We start from the raw sequence: 17,876 nt of genomic DNA on the forward strand, positions 1-17,876 counted from the left end.
ATGAGACAAGATTAAGTTGTACTGGAATACAGTAAAGCAAATGTCACTATGCCAGAAAATCATCAGCTGAAGTAGAGAAGATGGAATTTACTGTAGCCATGAAAAGGTGGAAAAGAAATTGGTATGGGGAAATGTCAACAGGCACTGCTGACAGCTGAACTACTGGTCCATATCAAGCTCAATGACCTATTTAAGCACCAGTGACATTTAATATTTTCAGCAATTAGGAAGATTTTTATAAGATTTGAAGACTGTCAACACAGAAGAGGTTAACAATATATGTATAGATAAATTTTAACAGGGAAAAATTAATTGGTCACAGTGTCATGCAACAGAGGTGGGAAGAAGTGCTGTACTGCTCTGGACATGGACACATGTTTTTTGAAAGATCTAGTGAGGCCAATTAAATATTCCAGTATGAGATGGATGACAGGATCAAAAAGACTCAGTAAGGAAATACACAACTGACAGGCTCTACTCTCTCTGTCTCTCTCTAAATTTCCCAGAAACATAGAAGGATTTGGGTTGGAAGGCACCTCAAAAATCATTGAGTTCCAATGCCTTGCCATGGGCAGGAGCACTTTTCACTCAAAGCCCCATCCAACCATTCAACCTGGCCTTGAACACTTCCAGGGACGGGACATCCACAGCTTCTCTGGGCAGCCTGTTCCAGTGTCCACCACTCTCATAGTGAAGAATTTCTTCCTAACATCTATTCTAAACCTCTGCTTTTTCAGTTTAATTTAGTTGTGATGGGCTTACTACAATGTTGAATACTTCATAAACAGCAATGATCTTTTTTATACCTTTCTCATGTAAAATTTCAAGTTTTACCCATTTTATATAGGGGGAGCAGAGACAAAAGCTTCTGGCATTCAATGCAAGATACTCAAAATATCCATGAAATAGTGATTTGGTAGTTTCTTCATTTTTATGTTTCTTTAAGAAGCAGGAACATATTTAAAATTTTAGGCAAAATATAATCACAGGCACAGATAAAAAAATTACATCTAGTCTAATTTCTAGATGACCTGAAGCATCCTGCCTCACCTCTTGCTGTGGCTACAGAAGGATACTGTAGATCTGATATTCTGTGTCACATCTGCCAGTCCCCACAGGGACACCTAAAGCACCCATGGGCATCAAAATGATATTATGTGTCTTTATTCAAGTAATTGAATTTTGTCCTCTCTCATAGATACTTGGCACGAAAACTTGTTATATCAGAAATATTTCATTTTCCACGAAAAAAAAAATCACATCCCTGCTCAGAACAAACTGAATAAACTTACTTGGGTGTGCAAAGCTGAGAAGACTGCACAAGTTCAGCATTTCTCTGTTAATCTGCTTCCATGCCACATAAAGCACTCCTAAAAGTAAAGGACAATTACACCGGCCTGGGGCCAAGGACTGAAAAAGCACTGAGATGGAACTAATTTCTTAGCATTAGAACTGTCTTTTCTTCCTTGAGTCAAGTGTATGGCACAGTGGTGATGATCATGAGGCAGCTGAGAAAAGAGTACTTTCATAACTCAGGCTTCAGACCAGCTACTCAAGTAAGGTGCAGAACAACTACTTTCATCTTACCTTGTACCACTCCAAACACTGCTCTACAACCTCCTCTGGCTGCAAAGGACACTAATCTCACAGTTACATCCCTGCTGGACACATTTTCTCTTTGCATGACCATTCCTGTTACCCCCTTTGACAAAATGTGTTTCAGTAGCATTGCTACAAATTGCTTACCTTCTCATCTAAAACACAGGCAACCCAGATAATATGTGCATTCTGCCTCTGTTCTGCACCCACATGGATATTTATTTCTATATGTCACTACCACAGGTATAGCTCTGACAACAAGATTATTCAAGTCTCGGTATCTTTCCAGGTATTAAACAGTACAGAAAGACACCAGACTTGAGGCTGTACAAGTCTAATGTAAAATTCACAGAAGTCAGTGGGAGGTTTTTGCTATTAACTAAAACTACCTTTAGATCAGGACTTAAAACAGCCTTGAAAGTGGCTGGCATCTGAGTGCCATGATTTTCTGTTCATTACATTGCATGTTAGATCATGCTGTACATATTGAGAGGGAGAATTAAAGTATCTGTTACAAGTTTCTGAGATGCTTTTGGTCCAACTTTTTATTGGAGTAACAACTAGCTTTTTACTCCACACTTACATGGCATAATTTGTTTTCATTTCCATGTTGTTTATTCATTTCCAAGAAAAGCAAAGATTTCAGAGAAAAGCAATGGGAAATGATGAGCTTTCAAGTAGTTAGCAGCAGCCAGCATATATACTTGAGCTTCTTTAGGAAGAAATATTGGAGGGTTGGAGCTAGGCAAAATTTCTGACAAAGTTTCCTTTCAGCAATGCATGTAGACTCAGGTTAGCTTCCATAAATAATAAAATACAAAATAGTAAATTAAAAAAATTGAGGAGGATAAGATTCAGTTTCTCAAATGAGCATATAGTATCATTCTGATATCCTCAGGCACCTTTAATGTTCCTGTGGGACTAGCAGATGCGACTCATACAACTCCAGAGACCTGCATCCTTCTGGGGTTGCAGCAGGAGGTGAAGAAAAACGTTCCAGGTCATCTAGAAATTGCATTAGATGCAAATCTTTTTTTATGTGATTATATTTTGTCAAAATGAAGTTATAAAAGTTAGACTACAGTATATCAAGGTTAAGAAAAACAAACAAACAAACAGAAAAATACCCAAAGCATGTTTCTTGATTTAAAAACAACTCCTAGAGTTGAATATTTAATCTTTTTTCATGGCAACAACTCTGGTTTAGATTAAAAAAAAAACAAACCTCATCTTAATTTGACCTTTCCTTCAAGTTTGAAAAAAACACTCACAATACTAATCAAGAATATACCTCCTGATTTTTCCCTTTGCCAGCAGTTTCAAAAGCAAACTAAGAAACACAGGTCTAGAAAATACACCCAAAATACTCAATAGACTGCATGCTTGACCAATTTACTACAGCATTAATATCCAATTGTAAGGGACAAATTTACATCTTGGACATGAATTTGCAATAATGGTCAATTTTACAAAGTACAATGGAAATTAAAACTGAAATCCTAATCATCCAGAAAAAGGTTTAAATGATAGTTATCTCCCCAGTGAGTGAAACACACTCAGAAGGAAACCACAGGTCAAATCATTTTAGATTTATTGCTTAATAATAGATTCATAAATATTATCATATAACAAGCACTAAGGAGATAGGCAACTTTACAACATTCACTTATTCATAATCTTTTGAAGCAGAGTCCAACAAACACGGGGTAAGATAAGGTTCATAGACAGATGTTGCCCGTTATTAGGTCAGCTACAATAACTGAAAAAGCTCACCTTTTTAAATCTGACAAAGAAGCAGAAAGTCATACTTTAAATATTAGTATAAACAAAAGCTCTAAGCTTAATTACACATTTTAACTATGCTTCAGTGGATCAGGAGAAAGCTGTATGACAAATTACAAGCAATTGCTATCAACTTCCATAACATTTTGATGTCTTTTTTTCCTTCAGATCTGTTGAAGGACATCTTTCCATGAAAGCTTATCTGCTGCTTTTCCAACTGACCTAATTAAGCAGAGTACAGCTAAGTAGAAAACTTAAGAGTCATATGAGCACTGTTTCAGCTGTCTATGAGAAAGCAGTCCTCACTGATTATTAACTTGCATCCAAACATCTGCCATAAAGTCTTTTGTTCAGCTTGAAGTCTAAAATATGTATATCTCCATAGTGCTCTTTCTTCTATAACCACACTTTTATTTCCACATTCAGACAAATCCTCTCCTGCAGGATGTTCTCCTTCCCAATATTGATTACAGTATATCAATATTACATATGGCCAATCAGCCATGTGTTGTTAAAACTTCAGGAATTGAAGTCTCACAGCACAACTTTAATGGACTGAAACTCAATTGCAAATATGAAGACACACATCTGTTTTCCTGTGCTTTACTTAATGAGTTCTGTACAGAAAAAGGATGAATAAATACTGCTGTGTCTGTCTTGGGGAACCAGTAAAAAGTTAATTAATAATCTCCAGTAAACACATAATCTCTGCTGATCCACAACAGATATAAACAAAATACTTCACTTAACGTGTCCATTAGAAACACATCAACACCCACCACAACCCACCAACAGGGCTGGTGTAACAGAGTAGAGCTCTTCCCATAGGTACTACTGAACTATGAATATGCAACAATCTAGAGGGTCCTGGCAGTGTTCCTGTACCTTTATCACCACAACCAAGGCTGTGTGCATGGCATCTTCCCTAGGCTGCATCCACTAACCCTTGGGTGAGGTGACCTTCCAGCCCCTGATCAACAACTCACAGCTTGTATGAAGTGCAAGTGCCTTGAGAAATGACATGGAAATTGCTTCAGCAATAAGGAACTTAGTGCCTAATGTGTTACTATGAAAAGAGGAAGAAAATTTCCCATAGCAAGAAAAAAAACCAGAAAATATTTTAAAAAGGATTGCCATCTTCAAAATTGCTACTTTAAGCAATTCTTAATTGGCAGGCCTAGTACCAGTTTGCAGGAAGTGCAGGCAGGTTTCCGTCGAAACACACATAATCAATCCAGGCTCAGAAAGGCATACAAACACCTGCTGAAATTGGTCAATGTCTGAATAAGCACAAAAACATTTTCCTGTTCTGTTTTTGGGTTTGTTTGAGGGGTTTTGTTTGTTTGTTTGTTGATTGGTTTGGTTTTTATTTGGTGGGGTTTTGTTGGTTTTTTTGGTTTTGTTTTTTTTTAAGATTGTAATTCAGAAGCTGTTTTTCTGAGCAATTCTTAACAGATATTATCATTGTCCCCTTCTGGTTTTGAGCAGACACCTACAAGCACCAACATGTGCTCCTGTATCCTTAGCAGAAGTTTTAAAACACTCTTCATGGAAGAGTTTTGCATTTTACTAAAAGAATATAAAGAAGCTTTGCTTCTATGCTCTTAAGAAACACTGTACAAGCTCAGCAGTCCAGTGAATTGGTAGGGACCAGGGTAACTTGGAGCCACCTTTTGCAAGTGTGACTCAATAGTAGAATAGTTTCCAGGAGTAGTTGAAACCACCTTCTCAAACTCTTGCTATATACTTAGGCAAATCCTGATCAAATCCTAATCAAAAAAAATCCACAAAAAATACTGGGGAACAGAACTGATAAGCCAAATTCCTAGTTTATTTTTCCCATGTCCTACACTAACTTCTTCTCTTAAGATTTTACTCAGAACTAGCAGTTTATATCCTAAACTGTAGCCAGATGTTTGAAATTACCACAAACAGGACACTTTAGGAATTCAAGTGATCCTAGAAAATGCTAAACTAGTAGATGCATTTGTCCTACTCTAATGGAAGCTACAAACACCTTTTTATATTCTGTAAACAGTATAAGGCATAAGCTGCTTTGGTTTCCAAGATCCTCCATGCAGCTGCAAGAGTTCACCTGTCTCTTATTGCCAGAAGAGTTCTCTGTTCTATACTTTGAAATAAATTATCACTCATATCTTGAAATAAGAATATCTTTAACTATAATCAGTATCATGGCTAAAGGGGAAGATAAACATACAGAAGAAAATAGCTCACAGAAAAATGTAAGGAAAATGGCTGATTCATGCTTTGTGTTATCACGCTAATGTGTAAGATTCATTTCAAGCGCATCTCCAACAGACCGCTCTGTCTTTGGTGTCCACCTGCAGGCTGCAGGTCCCTAAAGCAATTCTGAATTCCTTTCTTTATTCATCTGTAATTTGCTGACAGTTCTTAAGGAATCCTTGTATTGGAGTCAAGAGTCTTAGGAGGAAGGATCAGTTAAAAAAAAAGAAAAAAAAGGGAAATATCACACTGAAAATGAAGCTTTGACAAGTAAAATCAAAGCTTTTTTCAGAACAGCCTTCAACTGCACAGGCTGTAGAACTACCTATTCCATCACTGTCTATTTTAGTTCAAGTGAATGAGTACTTTTAAAAGAATGTGGTAAAGCAAAATGAAAAATTCCAATATAAACATTCCCAAATACACAACTACTTATCACATTAGCACATCATTCTAAGAGGTCCGTTAAGAAAAATTAGAGTCTGACACAGTATCTACAGAGGTTTTTAATTGATTTTTTTTTAAAAAAATCACAAATATTTCTTCACATGGTCCACTCATATAAGGAAACTAACTTGAAAGGGACTAATCACAGAGATACTTCCTTATTAGATACATAGTACAGTGTCTATAAGTTCATTTGTCCCTTTCCAAATTTAGCTCAATTTGCTGCAGAAATTGATATTGATATTTATATCAGTAACAGAATTTCTTTGCTAAAATAATCAGTTGTGGGAAGGACAGTTTGGCCATTGTCACCATTTGTCATGGACCTATTTCCAGTTAACTCCTTTTTTAAAAACAGGCAATTTCTAGCCAGACATGTATTAAAGCTGTTCAAAATCCTCAAAAAAAGTGTAATTTAAAATGAATTCATGTTCCTTCTATGACAAAGACAATATCTTTGGTATATGTTCATAACCATAACCACTTACACAGCAGTTTTGCAACACAATAAATTCCAAATGTATTTAAAGAAAGATTGAGAAGAGTCTAGAAAAGACAGGATGTCACTTTAATAAGTCTTCTGAGTTGTACTTTGTTTTTCATTGCTTTGAGTGTTTCCCCAGCATGGGGTTACCCATAAGAGCTGTTTAACCCTGACTTCTCCTCAATAAGCCAATTCCCATCTCTGATCATTGCTGCTACCTTCTATGCCTTGTATTGCTTGACCCTTTTTAAAATAGAATGACCAAAACAACTTGCAACATTCAAGAGATGGACACATCAGGAATTTTATGTTGTTCTGTTCACGCTACTTTTTTTCTCCTGGAAACACTTACAGCGGTAATAGGGTTTATTCAGCAAGTCTTAGGATGTAAGCAAAGCAGGGTTTTTAGGATGACATGCTATCCACTATGAAACAGTGCAACAATGCAGTTAGACAAGCTCCTGGGTGCATTACCTAGAAACACTTGAAGTCTATAAAATAGGGTTGCTGAAGTAAACCTAAAAAATTCTATTTTTCTGTTGGCCTACCTATGGTAAACTGCTTTTTGGTCAGAGAAGCAGCCAGAGCCAGCCAACCACTGGGGCCAACTCCAGGGAAAACAAATGCAGCTTGGCAAAGCTTTACACACCATGCACAGGAAAGGGGGCTCAAAGCAGAAGTCTGAGGAAAACCTGGCAACAGGCAACAGTTTCAGCTTTACCTGCCCTGAATACATATACACACCATAAAAATTTTTTTTCTCCCCTTTCTTGTATCTATACACAGGTGAAAGAGATACTGAGGCTCCAGGTATACTAAAAAATATGAACATTGTAACTACTGAAAAAGTATTCATAAACTAAATCCTCTATCATTTAAGGAAAGATTAAAGCCTACCTTCATTAAACAAATGAATCAATAGAAGACACAGTCTTGTGGTTTATAACACTTTAAAGATGTTTTCATGCTAAGTAAACCTGTAGAGCAAGACATTACATGCAGGGGGAACTAGATGAGATAGTCAGAATGACAGCTAGAGTTACACATAATATGCCAGAATCAGGCCAGACAATATTCCCCCAAGACAGTAAGCATAAATTTGAACTTTCAAAACTGAATTTGACAGTGCACTGGTCTTTGCTTTGCAGGGATCAATCTTTTAGGAAAAATGGGCTGGGTGATTCAATTGCAGAATCATAGAAACAGAGAGAATGGAAACACCTGAAGGGCAGTGTTTGAAGAGTTGACAGATCTGAGACCTCCTTATCTTAATGTCTGTTTTTTCCTTCAGTCAGATACATGGAAAGCTGCACATGCAATACAACCAAAAATTAAATAATCCTGTAGCCAGTAGCAATAATTCGGTGCTCACATTACAGCAGATGACATCTCTGCTCACCTGTGGGCCTGCATCAAGTTGTCATTTATAGTTGCCATGGCATCTTGAAGAATTAAGAACTCTGGCTTACAGAACACTAAAACAAGATGCTAGCACATGAAAACAAGCACTCAGCTCTCAGCAGACAGCGTGGTGGAGAGAACCAGGTCACCAGCACATAAAGTTGTCATGCTCTGTGCTCTGATCACCAGCTGGCTTTACGACTGTGTAATTTACCAAACCTCAATGGAGACATAGCAGATATAGTTTTCCATAAGTTATGATCTACAAGAATCAGAATCTTGAATAAAAAGCACTGCTGGGATATTTGTATGTGGGGGAATTAAGGCAGTGGAAAGAAAGAAGAATATCAAGTCACTGCAGCATAGGACCATTGTCACAACTCCAGCTTTTCTCCTTCAGATAATCATTCTTGCTAAGCAGTGCATGCTAAAGGAAAACATTCTTCAGACTTGGTACTCTAAAATTAGTACCTTTGGAGACAAATAGGATAGAAGTCTATATATTCAGAATCTAAAAGAATGCCTGTATTTAGATTTTACTGCCATTATTGGATTTTTTTTTGCCTCAAGTAATACTCAGTGCCTCAGAGTTATTTTTATCATAATTCCACATTTAAAGCAACACTTTTGCATTTGATAACAGAGGAAATAATCGCTTAGGTTAACAAATGCTTGTTAACACTATGCCCCCCTGCCGACACAAACGCTTTCCTTTTCTGTGAAGAGACTTCTACAGAACCACTGAAGGCAACAACCTCATATAATCTACAAGAATGCATCAAGCTCCAATTTAAAAGTTAAATTTTCTGCGCAAGCTGCTTCAGCCGGGAGTCTGTTCCAAACATCACTCTGATAAATTTCAGCATGCAATTATTCACACAATTATTATAAAAGTCATTCTTGTAACCATATTGTCCTTGAGATTAAGCCACTCTATTCCTTCTGCAGTTCTCTTTCTTGTGTTTACATGGTGCAGTCAGTTTGTCTCCCTTGACCACACAAGCTGTTACCTGCTCTTACAAGACAGAACCCAGCCATGCTGAAAGCCCTGTTCATGTCCACTCCTCTTCCAACGAATCTCTTCCAGCAAGATGCCCAGCTCTGGTTTTGTCCCTCCTTTCTTCAAAACCATCACTGCTTAGATACTATGGTTAATAATCTCTTAGATATTTGCTCAATTTACAAGTAATAGATAAATGACAGAGCTCAAGAGAAAACTCTTATTATGAAACCATGACAGAAGACAAGAATTTGTAACTATTATTATTTACAACAAATTCTGATAGGAAACCAACAAACAACAACAGAGCAACAAAATAAAAACCACTTCCGACTGAGGGAGGTTCAGTGGGAACCACACAAAGCTAGTGAAGAAAATCCTGGCTTGACCGAAACCAATAGAGATAAAAAGAAAAATACACCCACATACCCAACTAGAAAATTCAAGCTGCTTCAAATAATTTTTCTGGAAATATGCTAATTCCCATCAGCTAACACGCTGATGTTATCTATCTTGAAAAGAACTAATTCTACGGATAAAGTGTATTTCTTCTTACATAAATTAATTAATGTCTATCTTTAATGGTGTAATATTAATTAACTTCATACTAAAGCAGGTTGTAGAAGCAACCTCCATAATTTGGTAGCAACAACAATGGGGATGAAAGGAAGGTGAGAAGTAAAAACAGCAAGAATGAGCTGAAACCAAGAAATAAGTATTTCCTATTCAAAATATTCCAAAGACCTAAGAGGGAAAAAGAATTTGCATGACACCTCACCTTTAAAAGTGTATGCAAAAAACCAACAACCCCCAAAAACCCCAAATAAAAAAAAAACCCTCACTACATAAGGGCTGACATATATCCTAAACAATCTAATTGGCCTCTTGACATTTCATACATTCATTTCCAAAAGACTAATTTCTAAAGCAAGAGAAGGCAACTCTGTGGAAGCCACCAAGGAAGGTCAGTAAAAGCCATTTAAAGCTTTCTTCTAAAGTTTGTTGCTTTGGAGGGGACAGAGGAGAAAACTATAATTCAATAAAGGGTAAATTGAATCAAACTGTTTGCCTGCAGGAGGGCTTAACAGGATAAAGAGACAGAATAAGAGAGCTGGTCAAACAAAAATAAAAGTGTCAGGGAGGATGGTACTGGGTATTTACAAAGGAGTTGAGTTTGGATGGACAGAGGAGGAAAAGCTCTCCTCACTTTTCAACAGTTTACTACTTTTGCTGGCTGTCAGAAGGGATTCTGAGTTCAGGTTTCATTGTGAGAAGATACAGATATTTCCTCCACACTCCACTGAAGATTCACCTCTGAAAGGAAAGTATATGGCTGGATCAGATGACCCACTGTGGTTCCTTCTAACCTTAACAATTCTGTGATTCTGTATTTCCAAGCATCAGCCATAACCAACCTCGAGTTCATTTATTTAGAGCAATGATGACATCCAGTGGTCACCAAGTTAATCTCAGTCTATGACAGCAAGACAACCTATTAATTGAAGAGATAATCTTTCCATAAAGGTATACATTAGCTCTGTCTTCCACCTCATAGTCTAAAAGCAGGAGTGCATTACAAGGAACACTCTAATCACTAAGCAAGGGTCTTCCTATTCAGGTTCTTACACGGACTCTAACCAAACCTTTTTTAGTTCTATCTCACACTGAAAAATCACAAATCAAAAATGTAAAAGCTATTAAGCATTTCCATGATACTCAAAGATACAAACCAGTAAAAATAAATGTACATCAAGAAAGGGGAGGAGGGGGACCTGCATATGGACACAGAAGCCACTCAAGCTGTTAAAACTGCTGACCACATCTACCAAACTTAGTCACATGTACCTGCTTTTAGAACACATGGAGGAAATCACTTTTCAAAGTGCTTCAAAACAAAAAACCCCAATGTTTCGCTCAGTTTCTATTTTCTACTTTTGTAAAGAACTCAGTCAAAATATGAAAAATATGACACTTAAAGCACATTTGTGTTCTTTGACAGAAAAGACATGTTAAATACTTACTTGCCCAAATATTTCTGGCAGCCCCAAAACTTGACCAGTGAAAACACCAATGCAGATGAAAATTGCTGTGACCTGACCCAATGAACCACGGATTTCCTTAGGAGATATTTCACTCAAATACATGGGAAGGGCACTTAAGGAAATTCCTACAAAAGAAGGAAAAACCCCATATATTAACTCAAAACTTCTTTTCATTATGCCAGGTATGAAAAAAATGTCTGCTGGAAGGAGTCTGAGTGCTAATCTGCTCACTAGAGTGGCATAAGAACGTGCAAAGAACAGAAATATATCTGTCCACAGACAATATGAATTATCTTCCCTGTATGTCTAATTAGTCATACACCATTTAATAATCATGGGATTGATTATCTGTTACAAATCTACAGAAATGTGCGTAGGCTGCTATTTGATGAGGAGCACCAAAGGTTACTCAGAGATGAGAATCACCAGGAGAACAGATTTGATGTTTTAAATTTTCTCATCCCAAAGCAAAAAAAGTCGTGTTAGCACTGGTGTGGCTAAGGAAAAAAAACGCAAACCACTGAATCCATCAAACAGAGAAGATACTGTCAGATGAAATATTTTTACTGTAAACAGTACTAGCAGATATTCCTCTCAATACGGGCTTACACCTACAATGAACTCTTCATAGTATGTACAAAATAAGGGTGAGGTGGCTGCTCAAAGCCAGGAAGAAACAATTGTATGATCCTGGTTAGTACAATGACAATATTTACACAGCTCCAGAAGCTTGGTAGTTTGGTGGTAACCCAGACAAAAATTAACACTCAGCACCAAAATGACTCATAAACTTCATGTCTAGTGACCTGAGAAGTTGCTGAGACCCTTACTTTTAGCTGCAAGACAATTCTGGTGCTGCAGCGCCTCGATGGTTTACTTTTAAATTGGGAAGATCATATTGCTAGGAGCAACTGAAGACGTACCAAACCTTCCTTAATCCTGCCAGTATTAGCATGGAATCCAACAACTTCTAAACACACAGCAACAAGCAGTGTTAATAAATAGGCTACACCCTCCTAGCTAAAGGATTTTCATGGCATGAAAACAGATAAGATCTACCAGGGCTGGAAGAGGAAAAGTGGGAGAACAACCAGGGAGGATAGCAGTGGCTGGCATTCATTCCAGTGTCTTCTCCAAACATCAGATCCTTCAGCCCTTAGTCTGCTGTTTTGTCCCAGTGAAATCAGTGTGGCTACAGCTAGTCCCTAAAATACCTCTTCAATGTAAAGAAAGTTCTAGCCAGGGGAGAGGAGGAATTTTATGTATGGCACAAGCATTTCAGACATGTAGAGCATAACCAAAGCTTACCTGCATCAACACCCATGATAATGCGGCCCAGTATGAGCATTTCAAACGACCCTGCCAGCAAGGAGAGGGACATCAACAACGCAGCTGTCACTGCAAACACATTATTGAGCAGCAATGTACGTTTCCTAAAAGGAAAAGACAGTTTATGTAGAAACCAGCACCAGGGCAGCTAAATCTAGTCATATTCCAAGCATACTAGGCTGTTATACTTAAATATTTATGAATAAAAAGTTCCTAACAAACACTGCCTCTCAGATGTTGTGAGGTTCCAAAGTACAGCACTATACCCAAATGTATACAGTTTCAAACCTACACCACAGCTTTAAAATAAAACATATCATAGCTAACTGAAGAGCTGTACTTCAAAAGCAGAGCAATTAGCCACCCTACGCATCCCAAGAACCCAACTGACATGCCCAAGATTCTGTATATGAATATAAACATAAACAAGTATACTCTGGGTAGATGATGTCTGCATGGAGGAGCCGTAGAATATACTTCAAATAGCAACAAGCTGATATAACTGCAGGCATTTTAATGCTACATATGTTTTTTGGCACTTTGAGAACTACTCAACACTGATGTATTTATGTCATTATAATTCATCCTTAAATCCATGATAATGAAAACATACATTGAGGAAAATTACTTCCTACCTGTAGAGTTAGAAAAAACACTTGGGCTCACATGAGTAGTAAAACTCAACCCTTCTCTAAAAATTGTTCAAATTAACCAAAATACAGATTTACATATTTCTTTCCCACTTTTAAATTTAAATAAGTCTATAACAATTAAATAAAAAATTCAAAATATTTTTCAAATAAAAGAAATATTCTCTATGGAAAATTATTACTTTGTTAAAAAAAATTTTAAATCACAAAAATATACTTTAAAATTTTTAAAATATCTCAATTTCTCAATTACACTCTACCAACAGATGTATTTCTTACAGTTTTCATCTTTCAGAACTTTCTGCTCAAGCTTGAGGGACCCATTAATTCAAAAGTGACTTGTAAGTCCCACAGCTTCTGCAGAAAAAAACACTTTACAAAAGAAATGATAGGCAGGGTTCCATGAGCCTTTGACAGTCAGATTCAAGCACTGACATCCAAGGTCTCATTTCCTGAACACATGGAAAAATAGGGGCTAAAGATACAGAATCCACAGCTCTGCTGCAATGATTATCTATTGGAAGATGAAGTGGAAAACCCACCCAGAACTCAGAGAATCACAGCTACCTCACACACATCTCTCCACAAAAATGGAATTAAGTGGCTTTCTTCTAAATTATTGCCTTGGGGTGAATGGCTGGAGAAGTCATTATGAGGTTCAGCATTGAGAGCAACTGAGAAGTTTCTTACAATTTCCAGGCAGAGTCCCAGGGATATCTGCTGGAGATGTGGTCTCCTAACAGCACATCACAGCAAGATAGCTGCTTCGCATTGTGTATGATCCAACACAAAGCATCATAATTTTCACAGTTACATGGCAAGAGAATGATTGTACCCCATGTTTTTCATCTGTGAGTCACCTCACTTGGCTACATACGGTAAAGCAACAGAGTTTTCTTTACCAGGTTTTGCAGTCACACAATTAAGCACATTCTTGGTTTGGTTCTAGAGGTACAACTTGATAATGAAGCCTCCAATACCACTCACAACAACATATGAAGACAAGAACTGATTTGAAAACAAATTTACCTGGAGATAAACATCACTGATGATGTAAATTATGAGGAATCCATTAACTTTGACAGTACAGGCTGAGAATACAACAGTTTTATTAAAAAACTGAAGTGGTATTAAATTTGTAAGTGTTCTCAATGCATTTTCAATTTCTATTTTTGGAATTTCCATGCAAAATAAGAGGAATGGCCAGAAAGCTGTATGCCCCTTTCTTTTCTAAAATAGGTAACAAACTGACCCAGCCGTTCTTGTTCTTTTCAACAGATAAGTATCAACTGGAAATCTCACACCAATTAAATAAATTGTCCAACTTCTCACATCAGATGAATAAATTTTTGAAAGGAAATATTTTTAATATTTGTATTTTTAGTTCTTGTATTTTTAGTTCCTTTTCCTGCTTTCTGATTTTTGAACACTCAATAAATAACATCGTTTAAAGATTAAAAAATGAGATACAGTTCCTTTAAAGTGTATACAACACAGCTGTAAAGAATGATGACTGTACTATTTAAAACAGATTTTTCAAATGGATATACATTTTGGTAGGGCTGAAGTGATATAAATGATGCCAAAAATGTAAACAAAATGTTCATTCAGGTTGAACAAGTCTCATACATTCATCTGAAGATATTACTTTTCTCTAAATAAAAACTACAAAACACATGCCTTTTGAGAAAAAGTTGGTCAGTGAACCCTTAAGCTATGCAGCATAGAAAAGAAATGCACAGTCTATCGAAGCAAGATAAAAGCAAACGGTTTTGGCTTTTATGGATTGAAAAAAAACGAAAACAAGAAAACGTTGCTTAGCGTGTTACTATATAAAGCACGTACTTTTTTAGTAACAAAATCACTGTGTTGGGTGGTTGTCTGTGGCAAGGTATTGGAAATCAAGGGGCTGCAGGGGTGGCTTCTGTGAGTATGATGGAATGAGGGTGTAACCAGATTAGTGGAGGAGAAGGTGCTCCAGACCTGAGCAGGTATAACCCCAGAGGGACTGTGGCCCATGGAGGATCCACACTGGAGCACAGGAGGAGTGAGAAGAAAGGAATGGTACAAAGTTGTTACACACTGACCCTGACTCCTTGCACTGCCCATTCTCTCAGCTCTGGGTGCTCAGGATACACAACAGCAGCTGCTCTTCATTAGAAGAAGAGAATTTAAATTATGGAGCGTCAAAGACACACAGGACTTAAGCTTATGTGTGTGAAGGTTCCCTTTCAAAAAACTACTCTATATCTCTCTTAAAGTAAGTAAGGCCTAGGAATCCAGTAATTTGGAAATTATGTTATTAACCTTACAGCAATGTGATTCAAGAGTTCTTTTTAAAGTCATACATTATTTCTGACTAATGCTTTTGATCCCCCTTAGCTCATTATTCTGTGTCAGTGTAAATGGAGCTCAGCTTCATCACACATACAACCCTCCAACCTACACTTGAGCAATTTAACAGCAGACTATTTTATTGTTCTGTCAACATTTCACAATGCGCTCCTCAATTACTATAATGATGCATCAGTCTGAGTTCCTGGACCAGAAAAACACACTGCAGTGTGAACAGTAAACTTAAGAACCACTCTTTGGTGAGTAGCCTTTATCCACACAACCCTTTCCCATCTGTACTGTAGCATTCATACACCATATCTATAACAGAGTTGTTCTCATGGCTTAATGGAGATAAACATAATAAACAGGGGCAGAATCTGCAAGTGTAAAGTCTGCCCTGGAAACATAACCAGCTCCAATCAAAGTGATGTATCTATGACAGAGATCAGCTACCACTTTAACGAATTGCATGCAAAGCTGTTCTACTCTTCACTGAAAATTCAAGCCTTCTTCGAACTCATTTTTTACTTCACTTTATTTTAATGAAGACTCAGCAATAATCTGGGAATTAATCTGTCTAAATCAGCCATAGTTTTATATATTACACAAGTGTGTAAAAGCCAAATTGATGATTGGCAGAAGAAGTTGAAAACCTAAAAAAAAGAAATAATGTGCCTATGAAAAATATTTAAAAATTGAAAATCAAATGGTGAAGTGACAGAATAAATTAATGAAGAATGGGTAACAGCAGAGAATACTGACTTGCTGTAAGCATGAAATGGAAGAGCTTGAAAATATACTCTTTGAGATGAAAAATGGGATATGGAAGAGTTGGGAGAATGCCAAAGAGACCTAGGAGAGTAAATCAGTCAGAGTGCACAGAAACAGTCAAAGTGTAAAACAGAAAAGTAAGAACAGTGGGGGTTAATGCTTATATTTAAGTCTCCATGATGATGTTCTTCTGTGATTTAACTGATGAAAAAATATCAAATTATATAGAATTTACAATTAAGGAAAATCCAAATGAACAGTTGTGATGAATACTACAGTGGCAGGGTTTTTTCATGCTCTTTTAGCTATAGGTAATTAATGAATTACCTTTAAAATTCTCTTTGGAAGACTGTATGAAACAAAAATTTGACAGAAATATCTAGTCAGTACCTGTAGCAAAAATGCAAACACACACCAGCACAAACATTCCTAAAATACTCATATTCTCTGTGGTCAAGACTTGGTCAAATACTGCACTGTATAGAGCAGGGACAGTATCCCCAAGCTTGGCAAAGACCAAACATGAACTTCATCCTAGTTTAGTTCTTCAAACTGTATTTTAAATTGACATAAGGAAGGAAAAATGTGCAAATTTTCATTACTATATGACAACAGATATTGCTAGGAAGCAAATGAGATATGTTGATGGCTTTGTTTGTTTACACTAAGGTACTCAGCAGACTCATGAAACAAGAATCTGCCAGTCCTCTGTGATATCTTTTCTATTTTATAATATTTTCCTTTCACATTCTTGACAATGCAACCTCCTTGACATCTCAACCCACTCTCAGTTCAGAGCAAATGGCTTCTGTGACTTAAAGGATACACAGTAAGGCCAGAGAGAAAGGTACCAATTTTACTTTTAGAAATTCATATCTCTTAAAAAGGAGCTTTCGTGATTTAAAGATACTTAAATTTGTTTTCTGGTGAAGAGGGTGCTTTTCAAAAATAAAAGTAAAGCCTTCTAGAGAGACTAAGTGAGAAACTGCTTTAGAAAATACAGGTTTTGCAGTACACTTACCGCCCGAAGAACTTCACAATTGGGGTAACAATAATGGCACCCACAAGGCCACCAATGGCAAAAATAGAAACAGTTACAGACCAGAGCAGCGTCAGGGTGCTTTCATCCACTGAGAAGCCGTATCTGCTCTGCCAAGTTTCATTGTAAAACTTCTTGATATACTGAAAGAAAATAAATAATAATAATACATGTAAAAAAAAAATCACACATTAAGAATACAACTGAGGGAAACAGAATTAGGAAAAAAAAAAAATCAGCCCAGTAGCTTGCTTGCAGCAATCATCCTTGCTCTCCTCCAAAAAATGGGCCCTCAATTCTAGATGCAACTGCAATAAAACTAACTGAATCAATCAAAGCATCCATAGTACAACTGCATGGTAGTCCCAAACAAGGTGGGGAAAAAACTACAGGTCGACATGAATGTCCAGGACCAGCTCACTTTTTAGCCTTCAGTGTGACAGAGTTTATACTCTTTTTCTGCTTTCCTCACATGAGCATAACTGCAGGTTTTTGAAGGATGCTTTCTAACAACTTCTCTGTATTGTCTGCAGAGACATTGCCTGTTTACCTTCTTGTCAGTCAGACTTTCTCATTTTTATGCTGCTCCCATTTAAAAATCAAGGATCATTGTGCCTGATGCTCTGATGAGGATACAGTACCAGGCAGCTGCAGTCACTACAGCAGAAGGGCACAGCACGCTTGTGAAAAGCTCTCACCTGTTCTCCGTCACCGCTTCCCAACAAGCTCTACAGTATCACAAAATTCAATC

General features: G+C 37.1%; 1 protein-coding gene across 2 annotated transcripts in view; it reads right to left on the reverse strand.

Moving 5' to 3' along the window:
• The window catches only part of SLC2A9 (solute carrier family 2 member 9), an 80,517-nt gene that overhangs the window by 54,184 nt on the left and 8,457 nt on the right, over nt 1-17,876 (reverse strand). For both annotated transcript variants that reach the window (XM_027686617.1, XM_027686616.1), the window contains exons 3-5: nt 17,108-17,268; nt 12,308-12,432; nt 10,979-11,124 (exon numbers count right to left, since the gene is read on the reverse strand). In XM_027686617.1, the coding sequence (XP_027542418.1) occupies nt 10,979-11,124; nt 12,308-12,432; nt 17,108-17,268 (432 nt within the window). The remainder of the gene's footprint in view (nt 1-10,978; nt 11,125-12,307; nt 12,433-17,107; nt 17,269-17,876) is intronic.

Source organism: Neopelma chrysocephalum, unplaced genomic scaffold (assembly GCF_003984885.1).
Source record: "Neopelma chrysocephalum unplaced genomic scaffold, ASM398488v2 Primary Assembly neopelma1_71, whole genome shotgun sequence".
Classification (NCBI taxonomy): domain Eukaryota; kingdom Metazoa; phylum Chordata; class Aves; order Passeriformes; family Pipridae; genus Neopelma; species Neopelma chrysocephalum.